Source organism: Cydia fagiglandana, chromosome 6 (assembly GCF_963556715.1).
Source record: "Cydia fagiglandana chromosome 6, ilCydFagi1.1, whole genome shotgun sequence".
Lineage (NCBI taxonomy): Eukaryota > Metazoa > Arthropoda > Insecta > Lepidoptera > Tortricidae > Cydia > Cydia fagiglandana.
The window spans coordinates 9,997,661-10,015,000 of NC_085937.1; the positions used below are offsets into that span (position 1 = coordinate 9,997,661).

The 17,340-nt window shown below is 39.2% G+C and overlaps 3 protein-coding genes across 3 annotated transcripts in view; all 3 read left to right on the plus strand.

Annotated features, from left to right (window-relative positions):
* The first annotated feature begins 7,048 nt into the window (after positions 1 to 7,048).
* On the plus strand, positions 7,049 to 12,173 carry LOC134665149 (allantoinase-like). The gene is made up of 10 exons (XM_063521995.1): positions 7,049 to 7,324; positions 8,329 to 8,480; positions 8,972 to 9,086; positions 9,296 to 9,442; positions 9,696 to 9,756; positions 9,869 to 9,962; positions 10,107 to 10,320; positions 10,655 to 10,784; positions 11,675 to 11,880; positions 12,022 to 12,173. The coding sequence occupies exons 1-10, from the start codon at positions 7,163 to 7,165 to the stop codon at positions 12,148 to 12,150; spliced, it is 1,410 nt and encodes a 469-aa protein (XP_063378065.1). The 5' UTR covers positions 7,049 to 7,162; the 3' UTR covers positions 12,151 to 12,173.
* A 625-nt stretch (positions 12,174 to 12,798) lies between these two features.
* LOC134665507 (allantoinase-like) lies at positions 12,799 to 14,709 on the plus strand. Its single transcript, XM_063522482.1, has 4 exons — positions 12,799 to 12,817; positions 12,983 to 13,176; positions 13,522 to 13,651; positions 14,447 to 14,709. Exons 1-4 carry the CDS (start codon positions 12,799 to 12,801, stop codon positions 14,707 to 14,709), a joined length of 606 nt encoding a protein of 201 aa, XP_063378552.1.
* A 1,560-nt stretch (positions 14,710 to 16,269) lies between these two features.
* The window catches only part of LOC134665148 (allantoinase-like), an 11,318-nt gene continuing 10,247 nt past the window's right edge, over positions 16,270 to 17,340 (plus strand). Inside the window, exons 1-2 of the mRNA XM_063521994.1 lie at positions 16,270 to 16,393; positions 17,274 to 17,340. The exon at positions 17,274 to 17,340 is cut by the window's right edge and continues 127 nt beyond it. Coding sequence (XP_063378064.1) covers positions 16,354 to 16,393; positions 17,274 to 17,340 — 107 coding nt within the window. The 5' untranslated portion in view covers positions 16,270 to 16,353. The remainder of the gene's footprint in view (positions 16,394 to 17,273) is intronic.

Consider the following 17,340-nt stretch of genomic DNA (forward strand, 5'->3'; position numbering starts at 1 on the left):
GGTCACTTATGTCGTAAAATGTACGAAAAGTTTTTATATTACTCAAATACCGCAACTATGCATATTCTACCTATCGGAATAATATGTTAAGGTTACGAAATAATCAAAAAATTATAATTAAATACATCTATTAATCACTCTCCTCCAGAAAAATGCAAAACATGCCTAAAAATTTTTGGGACATCGTAGTTTTCCCAGAGACAAATTCAGTTATCCAAGAGACATTTTTGGTTCCTCCAGAGACAAATTCAGTGACTCGAGAGACATTTTGTCATTCTGTTTTCACGTTTTAACTTATCAGTAAGTCTAATCAGTCTAAAAACACTCAGAAATCAAAACAATTAAACAAAAATCAAAGTAAAGGATTCTCAGCAATCAGTACAATCAACAGCAAAAATATAGTGACAGCCAAAGTGGCTAAAGAAAAGCTCGCCTCATCCAAATTATTTCAAATACACAGTTTTCAAAAGGAATAAACAATAACATAAAGGCTCAAAAATATAAAGACATAATTAGAAAACCATCAATAAACAATATTTCATTGACTATTTTCTCTGAACCGAGTCCTTTACTTTAAAAATCAACCTCATGATGATAAAACCTTAAAGCATTTTTTAAATGTTACGTTTTTATTAACTTTAGAAGTGCACTTCAGCATATCAAGGAAGTATCGCAAAACGGGAAGTTGGAAAACAATTAATTAAGTTTTTAGACCACTTCCGCTCATAAGCAAAGAGACATCATCATCATCATCATCATCTCAGCCATAAGACGTCCACTGCTGAACATAGGCCTCCCCCTTGGACCTCCATACGTGCCGGTTGGAAGTGACCCGCATCCAGCGTCTTCCGGCGACCTTAACAAGGTCGTCTGTCCATCTTGTGGATGGACGTCCTACGTCCTACGCTGCGCTTGCTAGTCCGTGGTCTCCACTCGAGAACTTTGCGACCCCATCGACCATCTTCTCTGCGTGCAATGTGGCCTGTCCATTGCCACTTCAGCTTGCTAATCCGGTGGTCTATGCCGGTGACTTTAGTTCGTCTACGGATCTCCTCATTTCTGATTCAATCACGTAGAGAAACTCCGAGCATTGCCCTCTCCATAGCTCGTTGAGCGACTTTGAGTTTTGAGATGAGGCCGATAGTGAAAGACTACCACGTTTCGGAGCCGTAAGTCATCACTGGTTAAAGACATTCGTCTCGAGGCACTGAGGTATGTCGGACGAAAAGACATTACGTAGTTTCCCGAACGCTGCCCAACCGAGTTGGATTCGGCGGTTGATCTCTTTCTCGAAGTTGGACCTACCCAATTGGACTACTTGTCCTAGGTAGATGTACGAGTCAACAACTTCGAGTACCGAGTTCCGAACAGAGACTGGGATGGACACAACATTGGCATTTGACATAAGTTTCGTCTTGTCCATGTTCATTTTCAAGCCCACCCTTTGTGAAACTCGGTTGAGGTCATCGAGCATCATGCTGAGTTCCTACATCGACTTTGCCATGACTACGATATCGTCGGCAAATCGAAGGTGAGTGATGTATTCGCCGTTGATGTTGATGTCAAGTCCTTCCCATTCCAGGAGCTTGAAGTCGTCTTCCATTACGGAAGTAAACAGTTTCGGAGAGATAACGTCTCCCTGCCTTACGCCTCTTCACAATGGAATCGCCCTCGTGCTCTGCTCATGTACTCGGACCGACATGGTGGCATTACTATACAAACACTTCAACACTTCGATGTACCGATAATCAATATGGCATCGCTGAAGAGACTCAAGCACCGCCCATGTTTCCACCGAATCGAAGGCTTTCTAATAGTCCACAAACGCTAAGCATAATGGCAAGTAATACTCTTCGGTCTTCTGTATAACTTGCCGCAGCGTATGGATGTGGTCTATGGTTAGGCGTTATGCCCTCGGACAAGACGGAATTAAAGAGCTTCTGGAGGACTTTAAGTACCGGTGTTCCACCCGCTCTCAGAAGCTCTGAAGTGATTCCGTCTTTGCCCGGCGCCTTGTTGTTCTTAAGCTGCTTCAGGGCCATCCTAATCTCGTACAGACTGATGTCCGAGATATCTTCGGTATAATGTCGGGACAGCTTGGCTCTTGGATCTTCTACCAAGCTGTCATCATCGGGCTTTGCGATCGAAGTGTATAACTGTCCATAGAACCTCTCTATCTCGCCTAAAACCTCCGCTCTGCTCGACGTTATGCTGCCATCTTCCCGTTTCAGCTTTGTCAGCTGGCTTTGCCCAATAGACTTGTCCTTTGCGAACACTTTGGAGCCTTGGTTTCGCTCAATAGTCTCTTCATAGTCAGTGTCTCAAAGAGACATAGCAATAATTTATTACTAATTTCTATTAAAAAAATAATATATCCATGAAAAGAAGCAAATTTATCAAAACGTATTGATAACGTCTCCTGAGTCACCATCACCGTCTCTTGGGTCACCAGAAAAGTGACCCGGGGGAACGGCGACCCAGAAGACATTTAAAGTCAAATCAATAATTTTAGTTATTATCCACAAAAATATGTCAAAAAAGTATATTGTTAGACCATATTAGACCTAAGTCGGATCTATAAAGCTACAAATTAATATAAAAAGACAAAACTACTTACGAAATATCACAGTAAGTCAGCGGACCGACAATTAACACATCTTGGCTCACTTCGAACCACCGGACGAAATGGCCGGCGAATAAGAAAGTAACCGTAATGGTGGATCTTGTCACGTGATACTTAGATCGGCTGCCTATTGGCTGCGCGATACAGTGTCATAACCTTGAGCCTTCGTTGCATTGTAATGTTTGGTAAGTTAGGGGACTTAAAAATGAATCATTGTTTCGGGACGCAAAAAGAACTTTTTTTTTAAATAAATCTACGAATTCTAGCGAAATTTTAGCATCGAATTTGTAAATTAGATGTTAATATGTACCTTTTTAATTAAGCGTTAATAGTGAATATGGTGGAGTACATTTTTTACACTGTTAAGTAAAAACCGAAGCCGACATGCGATTGGGACATGCTTTTTTTGTATGGGAGTCTAAAATTATCTCCTGGGTCACCAAAAAAAAAAACTATATTTAAAAAGAATTCTTTCAGTTTTTAAGTTCTAGTTTGAATGATTATTTGGTTAATTTACTATAATATACCAGATAAATTTAAAAACTGTTGCGATTTGTAAGATTTGAATTTTTATATCGTTGGGACACGATATGACATAAAAAAGTTGATCGACCCAGATATCAAACGTTCTACAAAGAGTTTTCCAAGTTTGATTTACTAGCTAACTGGAGCATTTTTTAACATTGCAATAGGGACCGTGCGCGTTGGAGGGTCTGCCATCTTGTGGCCTGAAACACATGTGCACATGTACATTGCCTAAGCAAGTGCTACCATCTACCGTTCTCGTCGGTACGTTTCATTGTGCATAGTAGGTTCTGCCATCTTGTGGGCTACATCGAAAACATAAACGACACATTTACGCCTCGCGCCTAAAATCTGACGCCTCCTATACTGATAGTTCATACACCGGGCCTATAAAATTGATTCTCTTTAAATTTTGATTTTGTTGTCATTATTTAAAGTTCTCGTACAGTACTTAAAGTACTCTAGCATTGTAGAAAATACAATATAATATACCTACTTAGCGATATCTCTCCCCACTTCAAATGTTTCAAATTTGAGAGTTGTCGTAGGTACCTACGACATCTATCTAGTATGTAGGTACTGTGTACAGCTCTTTTAATTCATGGGTTGTCAACGTGTTAGTCTACGAGCCAATGAATCGTGGTGGTATAAATGAAAAAAGCGTAACCATGATATCCCTTGAATCTTCACATTATTGTTGTTACGGATCTCGAGACCAATTATTACACTGTGCTGTATGCCTTCGACTAGGTACCTCACTATGTATAGGTATCATTAACATCCCTAATCCCTAGCAGCCATTGGAAAACTCTATTCAATTGTATACCGTACCGTAATTGTTGGGCAATAAATTCCAACTGATTTTTCAATGGCTGTTGCTGTTAGGTATGCCGTATTCCCGGCCTAACTCAGTGGGACGATTTTTGAATTCCGATCGCTCGATTTCGTCACTCGAAAATCGGTGGAAAAAAGCGAAATGCTAATTTTTTAAATACGAGCGATCGAAATTTGGAATCTACTGGTATTGACCACTCGATTTCAATTATATTAGTAGAATTGAAATGCCTAGTAGTGGAGATATTAATTAATGAAATACACGAAATCGAGTGATCGAAATTCAAAAATCGGCACCCAGGGGGCCGATTTTTGAATTTCGATCACTCGATTTCGTCACTCGACAATCGGTCGAAAACGGCGAAATAATAATTTTTGAAATACGAGCGATAGAAATTGGGAATCGAGTGGTATTGACCACTCGTTTTCAATTCTATTGGTAGATTTTAAATGCCTAGTATTGGATATATTATTGTACGAAATACACGAAATCGAGCGGTCGAAGTTCAAAAATCGGCCCCCAGATCTCAAATGAAAATTTCGTGTGACAGTTTGCATTCATTCATTGACATTTAAGAAATCGTTAAGTTTTTTAACCAAAGATTTGAATAAAGTTTAATGAACTCTGTTTTTTAATTCCGCAAAATTAATGGCTTTCTTAACATGATTTATCCTTCTGATTTTATCTTGGAACTGTCCCAAATAATTTAGGTTGATCTACAGACTATCATAAATAAGCTAAAGCGTAATTTTATACATTTAAACGATACACCACTTAGTCACTATCCAGTGCAACATTAAGTCTCAAATGTAATCTAAAATAAATTTCCGAAGGATGTAAAAAAAACTCACTTATTGCAGATTGGTAATATTGCAGCTCGATATCCAGGAAACACAGGGTCACTTTTCACTAGGCACTCGAAGACTACTCCGGGTTGCCGGTTGCTGCCGGGCAACGGGCATTAAAACACTTGCGCACTGTCCACTGCACCGGCTTGCTTTAATATAAGAGGCAAGGAGTTCTCAACCGTTGGTTAATTATATGATGGATTAAAAAAACTTGTGAGTTTGTGTTAAGTTTGACCGCAAAATACATTTCCTTAAAAACAGTTATGATTAAGTTACCTAAGAATACTTTGCCATGCGTTTCTTATTAGGAGTAAATACATCGAGATGACCCCCATTTATCTTTTTAAAGTTAAATCAGCGAATACCTACTTAATTTGCATAATTTTGTGTAGGTAGAGGTACTTGTGGTACCTACTACTACTACTACTACTATTATACTTAGTATTACATATTCCATTCCAAAAAAATCTTAGATTCCGGAAACTGACTTGTGTTATAAACCGTTAATGTTGCTGAATGCAGTTATATAAAACTGCTTTGTGAATATTACGTAGGTTAAATTAAAATAAAATAAAATACACTAATTCCACAACAATTTCCGCAAGTAGGTATATTAAACGTACTGAGTGTACGGTTGTCAACTTCTGATGGACTGCAGTCCATCACTGTTGAGCTTAAGAGACACCACAGGTGACACTCGGACAACACTGGACAGTGCTGTTATTAAGAATGTTTACTCTCAGATTCGGAAATAACCAATGTAATTCAACCGTTTATCATGCACAAAAAGTTACCAACCTAGGGATCAAGTTATACCAGGATTTCGCCTAGACACTAGTAAGAAAATTGAAACAGTTAATTATCCAATTGTAAATCTAATAGCAAGGAGATAAGGTCTACCATTGCTCAGTTAATTGCTGTTGGTAGTGACCGCTGCGGGCGCTTTGGGCGCCACAGGCATTACTATGCATGCGGTGTTCCTTCCTTTCTTGTTCCTCGCTGGCATTGTTGCCCGGCACTATAACTCACGCGGCGAGTAACTGTAAACTAAGTGGACCCTGAAATTGGCATTGCCCTTGTTTTGAAGAGCTGACCTGTACGCGTGACCTAGCGCCCAAGTTACGTCGAGGGTGAGAAGAGGAAGATAAATATATATCAACGCTTAAAATATAGTTAATAACTTTATCTTAAGGCCTAATAAGATAATTAAATCGCATAGCTAAAAAAAAAGCTATTAGGGTTTGGGTATCCAAAATCAGTAGATGTAGGTACAAAATACCTCTAGTTTTTTTAAATGGTTTAGGTATGTCCAAATAATTTAATGGGTAAATTACTTTATAGCGTAGATAGTCATTAACATTAATGATAGATCAGTTCCAATCGATATTTATTTTAAAATAATAAAAACCTGATAAGGAAAATATTTTCTTTAAACTCATTTAACAATCACAAAGCAATTACGGCCCGAGATAGCGGGGCGTAGCGTTTGGCTCAATGTTAAGGCCATGGCTAGGACCTGCCCTTTGAAGATGGCCTAGAGGAAACCGGTCAGTTTGTTTACCTTAGCTAGGTGTACGAAACAAGTGCCGAGCATATTTGTAGAGCGCGGGAGCCCGGGAGCATCCGAGCCAAGTTCAAGGCGGGCCGTTGGCATTTATTGGGCTATCCGTCAGACCCGGGCTCGGACGCCCACGTTGACTATTGGGATTCACATTTTGACGTGTAATTAAATACAAAAGGTCCATTGTAATTCGATAGAGCGATGACAGGCAGTTTTTTATGCGAAACGAGAAACCTCCTTCGGAAACTGGACTTGTTACGACACTTTATGTAGACCAGTACTTTTGAAAGGGTTTTATTTATATCTTATACGGACTTAATAATCTTGGTTGAAACAATGTTTCTTGGCTACTAATTAACTTTGATTATGTACGCTATTATATAAATTACTATCACTTTGTAATTTAAAAGTAACTTTATACCTATACTTAAGTTAAATATTTATACAGACGTTTTTTAAGTCTGTAAAAGACACGTATTAATGTTGATGCCAAAATTCAATTTTATATCTATTAAGTACTAAAAGAGCATTCCAATTCTAAAACCTGTCTTTATAGGTATATCACAAGTTATATGAACCATACTGATCTATGTTCAACACTAGCTTTTATCGGCGTTATCGTACTGTTTACTTTCAATAAACAATAAAGTACCCGGCGGTGTGATAATAGCATCTGTTAACAGATCGATAGCGAGATCAATAGTTCACTAGTACGTTGACGGTCGCCGTTCAGTGCGCTTGTTACTTTTAATACTTTTAATTGGCGAGTAATGGTTTTGCCTAGCCGTCAATTGTTTTTGAGCCAGCGTCTCGTGACGGAGGATGGAGTGTCAGACGGTGGCGTTCTTGTTAATGAAAATGGCGTTATCGAAAAGATTGTCACCCGAGCGCAGGCCGACAAACTTGTACAAGAGAGCGACGGAAAGATAAAGGTAACATTTAAGCCAAACTACTTTGTATATCAGTAGCACGAATCAGGACACCATTCATTCATTATACTTCAGTTAGCAACTACCTACATTATATAGCTACCGACTTGGACTTGTAGATACCTAGACACACAATACAGCTTCGTATTAGCACAGAATAAATAATAGTACTACCGTACAGAAAGGAAGCTTCCTACAAAACCGAAGTTTGACAGCGGTTCAGTGTCGAATCATGCTATCCCTTTCTAATATATGACACTATCCCTTTCGGCTATTTAGGGTTGTCAAAATCAAGTGATTATCTTATCTGTGGTCGTGCACGCAGAAGGTAGTCAAGTGGTGCCAACCCTAATAATTGCTCGGAGCAATGCTGAGCCGAGCGGAGCCGAGTTTGACCGATCTCAGGAGTTTCGCACCCCTGGTATTAGATAAGTTGCCGAGTCTATCGTATAGTTATGCGATGCTGATGCGAATCCGCACGCTGTTCTAGTGCATGAGCGAGACAGCACCTATGCTCGCACACCGGACCGGATTGCGGATCCGCGTCCAATGTGAAGATTGTGAAGACTACCGGTAAAATTAACGGCTACACCAAGATATCTTAAACTATCTTAATTACGGAACCTTCAGAAAACGATGCTAATTAGAAATGTAAGCGCACACGTTTTGTAAAAACAAATGCTTACGTACGAGTAGGTACCTGATACATATGTCGATTTGCTTAATAGTGAGCAATAACTGTCACGTTATGGCATGTCGTAGCTATTAAGTTTTATTCGTGCTCACAGAGAAGTTTGATTCTTTTCTGTGGTCGTGGTTAATGATTGGCGCAAACACGGCTGTTTGACACATTCTCTCGTAACGTTTTCGTAGCAATACGCTCATAGCTGATCCCAGCGTTTTCCCGCTTTGTAGAGAAAAGCGAGTACGAACAAAAAACCCGCCGAGCGCGTTCCTGGCGCTCGATGTGTAAAATTTGCTAAAGACATTTGACATGAAAATTTCAGGTGAATGATGGAGGATCGCTGGCGCTGCTGGCAGGCGTAGTGGATTCCCATGTGCACGTGAACGAACCAGGTCGCACGGCTTGGGAAGGGTTCCGGACTGCAACCACCGCCGCCGCGGCTGGCGGCATCACCACCATCGTTGACATGCCTTTGTAAGGGTTTGTAATAGGAATAGTTTTGCTTGCCTATAGCAGATGACGTCAGAAGGGTCGAAGGATTTATCAGGTCATTAATTTAGAGTAGATGAACAATACTTGTAGTGTTGCAATGTATTAGGTAGTGTTGCAATAAAACAATTCAACATCGCCTCTTTACGAGTTTGATCTTAATACGAACTCCAATGGCGCAGACATTTAAAAAAATCCAAATTTTTATAAAACTAAACCTTGTAATTATCGAAACGTTTTAAAAAATACGAGATTTGGTTGAAAAATGCGACCTGGAGAAAAGAGAGGAGAACAGTCGGCCATAGGAAAGCATTTTTGCACAAGCTGAAACGGAGAACGCGGCGCGCTCATTCTTTCTTCCGTGTGAAACGGATATGTGTCGCTCGCGCTACAATAAAGTTGTTCAAATACTATTTAAATCACTTTATTTTTGACCGAACAAGCGCTAGGACTAAAATCAACCCTGTAATTTCCAGAAATTCCATACCGCCTACTACTACCGCGGAACACTTGAAAACTAAGGCATCGTCAGCCAAAGGCAACGTTTACGTTGACGTCGGTTTCTGGGGAGGTGTTATTCCTGGAAATCAGGTAAAATAATTCATTTGCAAAACTGAGAAATTTTAAACATAGAAGATCTACTTACAATCCTTGCGCTCAAAGTAAGCAATTTAGAACAACGACAGAAACAGAGTTCCTTTACGTTTTCTCGGACCTTGGGCGAGATCGCTCTATTGAGCCTCCATCATATTAATTTGCGACTAGATAAATTGCTGAGCACTATTATTAAATTATTACAGGACTCGCTGAAAGACCTGGTGAAGGCGGGCGTAGTGGGATTTAAATGTTTCCTGTGTCCCAGCGGCGTTGACGAGTTTCCAAACGTAGACACCGCCGATCTGGAGAAGGCATTTAAGGCTTTAGAAGGAACGGGATCTTTGTTAGCTGTAAGTTTTGAAATAATAAGGCAACATTTTCTCAGCTGTCGAAAGAGCATCGAATTTAAGAGCATAACATCGTCAATATCGTCATCTTACTTTGAAAATAAGAAAGTTGGCATGGTTGTGGTAATCAACAAAATGAATTCTTATATAGGTATTTAGTTATTTACTTACCTCGCCTGGTAGCTTTATGCTAATGTCCGAATAGATAATAAAATACTAGTACATACTAAGTTAAAACAAACTTTTTTAATTACAGTTCCACGCTGAAATGGAAGATGAAAAACCTAAAAGTGGCAACAAGAAAAAGTTAAAAAAAGGTATGGTAGTGCTAGTTATTTCTACCTATGTTTTTAATAACAGCATATAAGAAATAAATATGTATGACCAAAACTGAATAAAAATCTTTTAAAAACTACTTATTGGTTTCAGATCCCGAAGAATATTCAACGTATCTCGAGTCACGCCCTCCGATTATGGAACTGAATGCTATTACATTAATTACGAAATTATTACAAAATACAAAGTAAGTACCTACCTACCAAACTGTTCAGTTTCATATACTCTATTGTAAAACATAATGCTTTTCCTGTATAAAATAATGAGTAACAGCGAAATCTATACCCTTTTATTATTAACTATAGTAAATGTATCCAATTTTAATATCCAGAGTGCGCGTACACATAGTGCATGTGTCATCGGCCAGTGTGGTTCCGCTCTTAGAAGAAGCTCGCGTAGCGCGCCGCGCAGCCGGGCATGAAGACTGGCGCGCCGGCGTCACCGCCGAGACCTGCCACCATTACCTCACCTTCAGTGCCGACCAGATACCCAGAGGACACAGCGAGTACAAGTGTGCGCCGCCGATCAGGGAGCTGGACAACAAAGTATGATAGTAGTAGTAGTAAAGTAGTAGTAAATCACTTTATTGTACAAAAAACAAAACAAAACAGGAAAAATAACATTCGTCATTAGTACAAAGGCGAACTTATCCCTTTAAGGGATCTCTTCCAGTTAACCTTTGAGCAATTGATAGTTACATTAGTACATGTGTCATCTGCTAGTGTGGTACAGTTTACTACTTATATCCGATAAGTTGTTATGAGCTTAGCAAGTGTGCACTGGCGTCGCCACCAAGACCTGCTACTGCCTCACATCTCACATTCAGCGCTGATCAGATATCCACGGCTACAGCTTTATGGTGTTTGTTATGGTTTGCAGGAAAAACTATGGGAATATCTATTAGAAGATAAATTGGACCTGGTCGTCTCGGACCACTCACCATGCACCCCTGAACTGAAAACGTCGAACAATTTAGAAGCCTGGGGTGGTATTTCGTCTGTCCAGTTTGGTACGTACTCGTACGAGTATATGTACTATTATATTTAGATAGGTAATTATTCATATCAGCGCAATAAGATTATATAAAATAGAGAATAGATCCCAGACCCTCTGACGTCTTACAAAAAAGGCGCTTTTTTAATTGACCTTGGTTTACAATTTACACAATCTTGCCTACACTTGGAATCATCTGGGAATGATCAGTGGCATCATAATTCAGTGTGTGGTTAGCAGTGTTGGCCGAAACGTTAATGCAATTGAAAATGTTGGCCAATAACCATTATAAATTGAACCTTAAACCGTAACGGACGATTACAGTTAACGATTCAATTTATAATGGTTTATAATGGCCCTTTAACTGCACCTTGACTGAGTTCACAGAAGCTACAAGCCGCCAACTAACTATGTTATTTGTTATTGTATTTTTTTTTTATGTGTTGTTAAAAATTGTTATAATGTTTAGTTTTTTATAAATATGTAATGTTTATTACGCGTTGGACTACATAGTCTGTAAGTGATATGTATTATTTTAAATAATAATAATAATCACCATAACCTGCACTTTTCTCCACTATATTTACAATAGCCCCTACGCCTGTTGGGAACGATTTACGGGTATCTATTTGTACCCTTGAATGGGTTCTAGCAGGTGTATTACATAACAGCAAACTTCTCCAAAGGGCCTCTACGTGTTGGATCTGTATCCCCACGCACGCCTATCAAATGACCGGGATGTATATACCCGTGACTTTAAAAGAGATACAAATAAATAAAAACATTTTCAATTGCATTAACGTTTCGGCCAACACTGGTGGTTAGACTAACTGTTATTTCGACTCGACTCGATTTTGTCTTTAATTACCTCCAAGAAGATGACTTAGTTTCTTTTTCTTCCATCAGGTCTGTCGCTCTTCTGGACTGCGGCAAGTTCCCGCAAGCTTAGTCTGCCGTCCATCAGCAAGTACCTGAGCGCAGGCCCGGCCCGGCTGTGCGGCCTGCAGGACCGCAAGGGCGCCCTAAAGCCTGGGCTTGATGCCGATCTTGTGTTCTTTGACCCTGAGGCCACGTTTACAGTTACTACTGAATCCGTGCGGCACAAAAATAAGGTTACAAACTTACAAAGTCAACTATTGTTTACTATACCAAGATCGAGCTTATTCTCATTAAATACCTCCAGATGTTAGTTATGATCCTTATACGATATAGGTAGAATGAAATGCTTCAACAGGCAAATATTTTTGTTCCAGCTAACTCCATACATCGGCAGGGAGCTACGAGGAGTGGTAAAAGAAACATACCTGCGCGGGCGACTCATTTATGGCAACGGGGACATCGTGGGAGGGCCTAGTGGAGAGCTGCTCTTGAACAAATTTTAAGAAGCTTAATAGATGTTTGGAATGTTATTTTTTAAACTTAATACTTTGTTTGATTTCATCCCACTACCTAAGATTCACTGCTTAGTTGCTTACCCAAATCGGCACCAACTTTGAGGTAAGTATAAGAATAGTAGTTTGTGTTACAAGGGATCAAAATGATATATTTCCGTCAAGGGCGTACCTTGAATCCTGAGCGTAATGAGGGATTCAAGTGTTAACGCCCAAGACGAAATAATTTTGATACCGTGTGACACATACTGCTTTTCACACCAACTATGAGGAAAATAAAAAAATCTTTGTGTTGATACACTGATTGCATTGATACAATCTGATGCTTAAACAGATTATTTAAGCTAAAAAAATTATGTACAAAAAAATGTAAAAATAGTGTGCTTGAACAGAAAAGTGTCACTTTGATCCCTCCTAGCAGGGAGGCAAAGTGCCACTTTGATCCCTCCTAGCAGGGAAGAAAAAGCTCTTTTCCGAATAGGTGGTGTGAAAAAAATATTGTTCGGATCATTTCTTAAGGCTATCCTACAAGTTGCAAATTATCACAAATACCGTTGAAATCATTCGCAGACGTAGTAAATCTATGCGTAGTAACTGTAGTAAGGTACCTTTTATAATATTTTATCCCTTTAATTGCGCATGGCACAAACGCTGCGCCGTGAGCCTTGAATAGTTTATTCTGCATAGCGTAAAAACAATGATGGGCTACGGCGTAGCACTCGTAGCACACTGAAATAATAAAGGGGGCGCATTCGGAAACGAAAAATATGTAAATGTTTTATTTTTGATAGTGTTCATGTCCACGTGGTCCACGTGTCGTCAGCGAGTGTAGTTCCGATTTTGGAAGAGGCGCGGGCGGCGCGCGTTCTGGCCGGTCACCGCGGCTGGCGCGCCAGCGTCACGGCCGAGACCTGCCACCACTATCTCACGCTCAACGCGGAGGACGTGCGTCCCAGACGGACCGAGTTCAAGTGCGCGCCGCCTATTAGGAATAATAATAGAATAATGCTTACTAAGGTATCAGACTATCGGCGCGATACGAGAAGTGAATTAGAGTTTCACTAGATAAGTATGAAATAGTAAAGATATGTGACGTTCCACGGCAAAAGGTACCCAATGGGCAATCCCCGGCTAAACATTGGAGCGGCGTTAATAAGTAATAGCGCCAGCCGCCATAAGGTACCGTTTGCCGTGGAACGTCGCATATCAAGTGAATCTCTAATTCATTTCCCGAATCGCACCGTGAATCTCCCCTTACGGTCTTATCTAGGCACTGTTTTCTGGCTCTACCATAATATATCTATTATTTAGGCACTGTTTTCTGGCTCTACCATAATATATCTATTATTTTTTATATTTTAGGCAAAGTTGTGGGAGTACATTAGAGACGGAAGATTGGATTTAGTAACTTCCGATCACTTACCCAGTGTACCTGAACTTAAAGGCTCAGATTTCTTGAAGGCCTGGGGTGGAATAGATTCTTTACAATTCGGTAATTACAAGATTTTATATTTTAGTTTTATAATCATTTAATATTTACAATAAATTCTAAGTATGTACTTAATAAACATTTCTTCATTGCCACCGGCACGGCATCAACATCTTTACCACCAAAAACTCTGTGTACAGTCGACATCAAATATATGTTTAGGAAGTAAAGTGCAAACGTGTAAAAATATTTTTCATCTCTCCTGTTCGGAAAGTTCACCTTTCATAGGCTGATAGGCGGGTGGAAAATTTCATTTCCCACCCTAGGGTGGAAAGTAATTTTTCGTCTCTCCTGTTCGGAAAGTTTACCTTTCATAAGCTGATAACCGGGTGACTAGGGTGGAAAGTATTTTTTTTTAATTTTTACTTCGAGCAACGGCTAACAGCAATATATGCCATATTATAAGCTCTCATATCAGCTTCCGCGTGATTGAAATTGGCGCCGTTTGCATTTTCAAGTGATTCGAGTGACTTATAGTTATGTGGTTTACCTATATATCTGTTAATAATTTGTTCTAAAGAATTTTAATTACTACCAATAATAAACCTACATTTCTCGTGTTTAACTTTCCTCATAGTCGAAATGAAAAGTAGAGTGTTTAACTCGGGTAAAAGTAACCATATATCTCACCCTCGAACTATTGGCGCTCTCTCTTCTTTCGAGCGCCAAAATATCTTGGGTGAAATGGTTCACTTTCCACCCTTGGTTAACAATCTACTATTTAACGTCGACTGTACAGGTAAATTCAATATTGAAGACATATATCACTTTGAAATGAGAAAATAAATCCAATTGCAGACCTTTCATTATTCTGGACGGAAGCAACCGCGCGGGGGCTGGGGCTATCGGCGGCCTCTCGCTACCTGTCCGCGGGCCCCGCGCACCTCGCCGGCCTCCAGGAGCGCAAGGGAGCGCTCCGGCCCGGCCTTGACGCCGACCTCATCTTCTTCGATCCGAATGCTGCATTCTTCGTCACGCCTGAGATCATCCGCTACAAAAATAAAGTATACCTACCTATTACCTACTTTGTTCTTAAACAATTTCACGCAACAGATGACTGACAATACGAGTCTGTCATTGAAATATATTTGCCGTCGAGAAGGAAAAATACAGACAATTTGTTAAATGTCATTACAAAATGAATGTAACACAATAGGCTAGTATATATATGTGCTACACTATTTTTTTTCTTAGTATACATACTCTGGGAAATAAATCAGAGCTATTCCTAAATATCACTTTACAAGATTTTATTTACTTTCACCTGACCGTTGTCTGTCTGTCTGTCTGTAATCAAATCTTGCAATTTAAATTTGATCCACTTCCCGGTTTCCGATTGAGCTGAAATTTTGCATACATACGTGAGTCGGGAGACAATGCAATATTATGGTGTCATCGAGCTGGTCTGATGATGGAGACCGGAGGTGGCCAAAGGAACTCTGTGATAAAACAACGAAACCTAATTGTGTTTGGGGTTTTTAGAATTGTCTCGATGAGTATTAGTTGCCTGTGGGAAAGTACAGTCGGCGATAAAAGCTTGCACCAAAAATGAAATTTTTGCCAAAAACTCATTTTTATTTATTATTCAGAACAGAAAGATTATTGTTGTTGTGTTGTGTTGTGTGTGTATTTTTTATAAATCGCTATAAAAAAACCAAAAAAAATAATGCGGCGTTATAAAGGTCGGTAGTAAATTAGTAACAAGTGGGTGAAGGAAATATTACTCTCCATCCAGTCTTCATCGAGTAAACCTGGACAAGGTGGTAGAGTCAGGCTACCTTTAGTGTTTAGACTAACTGTAATTTTGTTTTACTTAGGCAAATGATTTTTTTTACAGATCAGCCCATACATGAACAGGGTGTTGCGAGGAAAAGTGATACAAAAATACTTAAGAGGTCAACTCGTCTACGCCGACAACCAACTCGTAGGGGAACCAAAAGGAAAATTGCTGCTTATAAACACAATTAAATTGTATTTAAAAAAAATATTAATATTCTTATTAACAATAGTTTTTGTATAACATATTGTTGGCAAACAAAGAGACAACCCGCCTATTAGTAAGCTAACCTATATCCTACGGCCGCTTGCAACTCACTTTGAAAATATATGAACTGAGTGATAAGTAGGTACTAGATTGAAAATCCACATTGTTCCCATTTCTGCTGTTCCTAACTATTTCATACAGTTATGAGTAAAATAAATCTGCAGTGTTGTTGGTTTTGCCCAAATTGTATGCAACCGTTTAATGTACATTATTAAATAATTAAGCTGTTTTGGTATATTTAGAAAATATGTATCTAAGGTACATATATAGTTAGATTGTTTCGATTTGTGTCATTCTTTATAAATATGTGTTATTTTCGAGTGTTGGAAATTAAATGCTTCCTATTCCCTCACTCTGTCCTAACGTTTTTCCAAATAATCCAATACGTTTCACAAGGATAAGTCTAGGAGTCAAAAATGTCTGTACGAAACTCCATTACTCCACACTTTCCACTAACAACCAACAACAAGTTTAATACAATTCATTATCTTTTCTTTATTACCCGGACGCATTTACCAGTACTACCTACTTATTTGATCAGCATGTATGAGTTTAGTGACACAATTGATCAATATAATTGTCTTGCTGTTTGGCTGATCTTATCAGTTAAGAACAAGTCGTAGCATCGTCGCAACGTCTTAAGACGTCTTAATTAGTAATTATGAAGTTTCTTTATTGCATAACGCAAATTGCATTGTTAGGTAAGTGTTTAGTTTAAACAAGGTTTTCCTTAAATGTACCTAAAGATTATATAAAAGAAAAACCGGCCAAGTGCGAGTCGGACTCGCGTTCCAAGGGTTCCGTACATTAAGTCCGACTCAGTTTCGGACTTCAGTAGTAGTATTTTTTTGGCTATTTTCTTAAATCACTTCTAACCTATTTATTTAAAAACCGGGCAAGTGCGAGTCGGACTCGCGCACGAAGGGTTCCGTACCATAATGCAAAAAAAGGCAAAAAAAAAACGGTCACCCATCCAAGTACTGACCCCGCCCGACGTTGCTTAACTTCGGTCAAAAATCACGTTTGTTATACGGGAGCCCCACTTAAATCTTTATTTACTTATTCTGTTTTTAGTAAGTATTTGTTGTTATAGCGGCAACAGAAATACAGCATCTGTGAAAATTTCAACTTTCTATCTATCACGGTTCGTGAGATACAGCCTGGTGACAGACGGATGGACGGACGGACAGCAGAGTCTTAGTAATAGGGTCCTGTTTTACCCTTTGGGTGCGGAACCCTAAAAATTATAAAAAAAATATATATGAAATTCTCAAAATGAGCTCTTTCATTTCATATACGTAACACAATATAGTTTGTAAAACTTTATATATTACTTATTTAAATTTCTCTTTTTCCCCCCAAAGTGGCACCCATGTTTAAAATTCATTTGTTTACGTTACATGTCCGTCTTTGGATCACTTTACATATGTGTACCAAATTTCAACTTAATTGGTCCAGTAGTTTCTGACAAAATATTAGGCTATGACAGACAGACAGACAGACAGACACACGAGTGATCCTATAAGGGTTCCGTTTTTTCCTTTTGAGGTACGGAAACCTAAAAATCGTGTTGCACTGTAGGTACAATATTATGTCGGGAAATAAATTTGGTCCCTCGGAAGCAAACCAAGCAGTTGTTCCTAAGCCG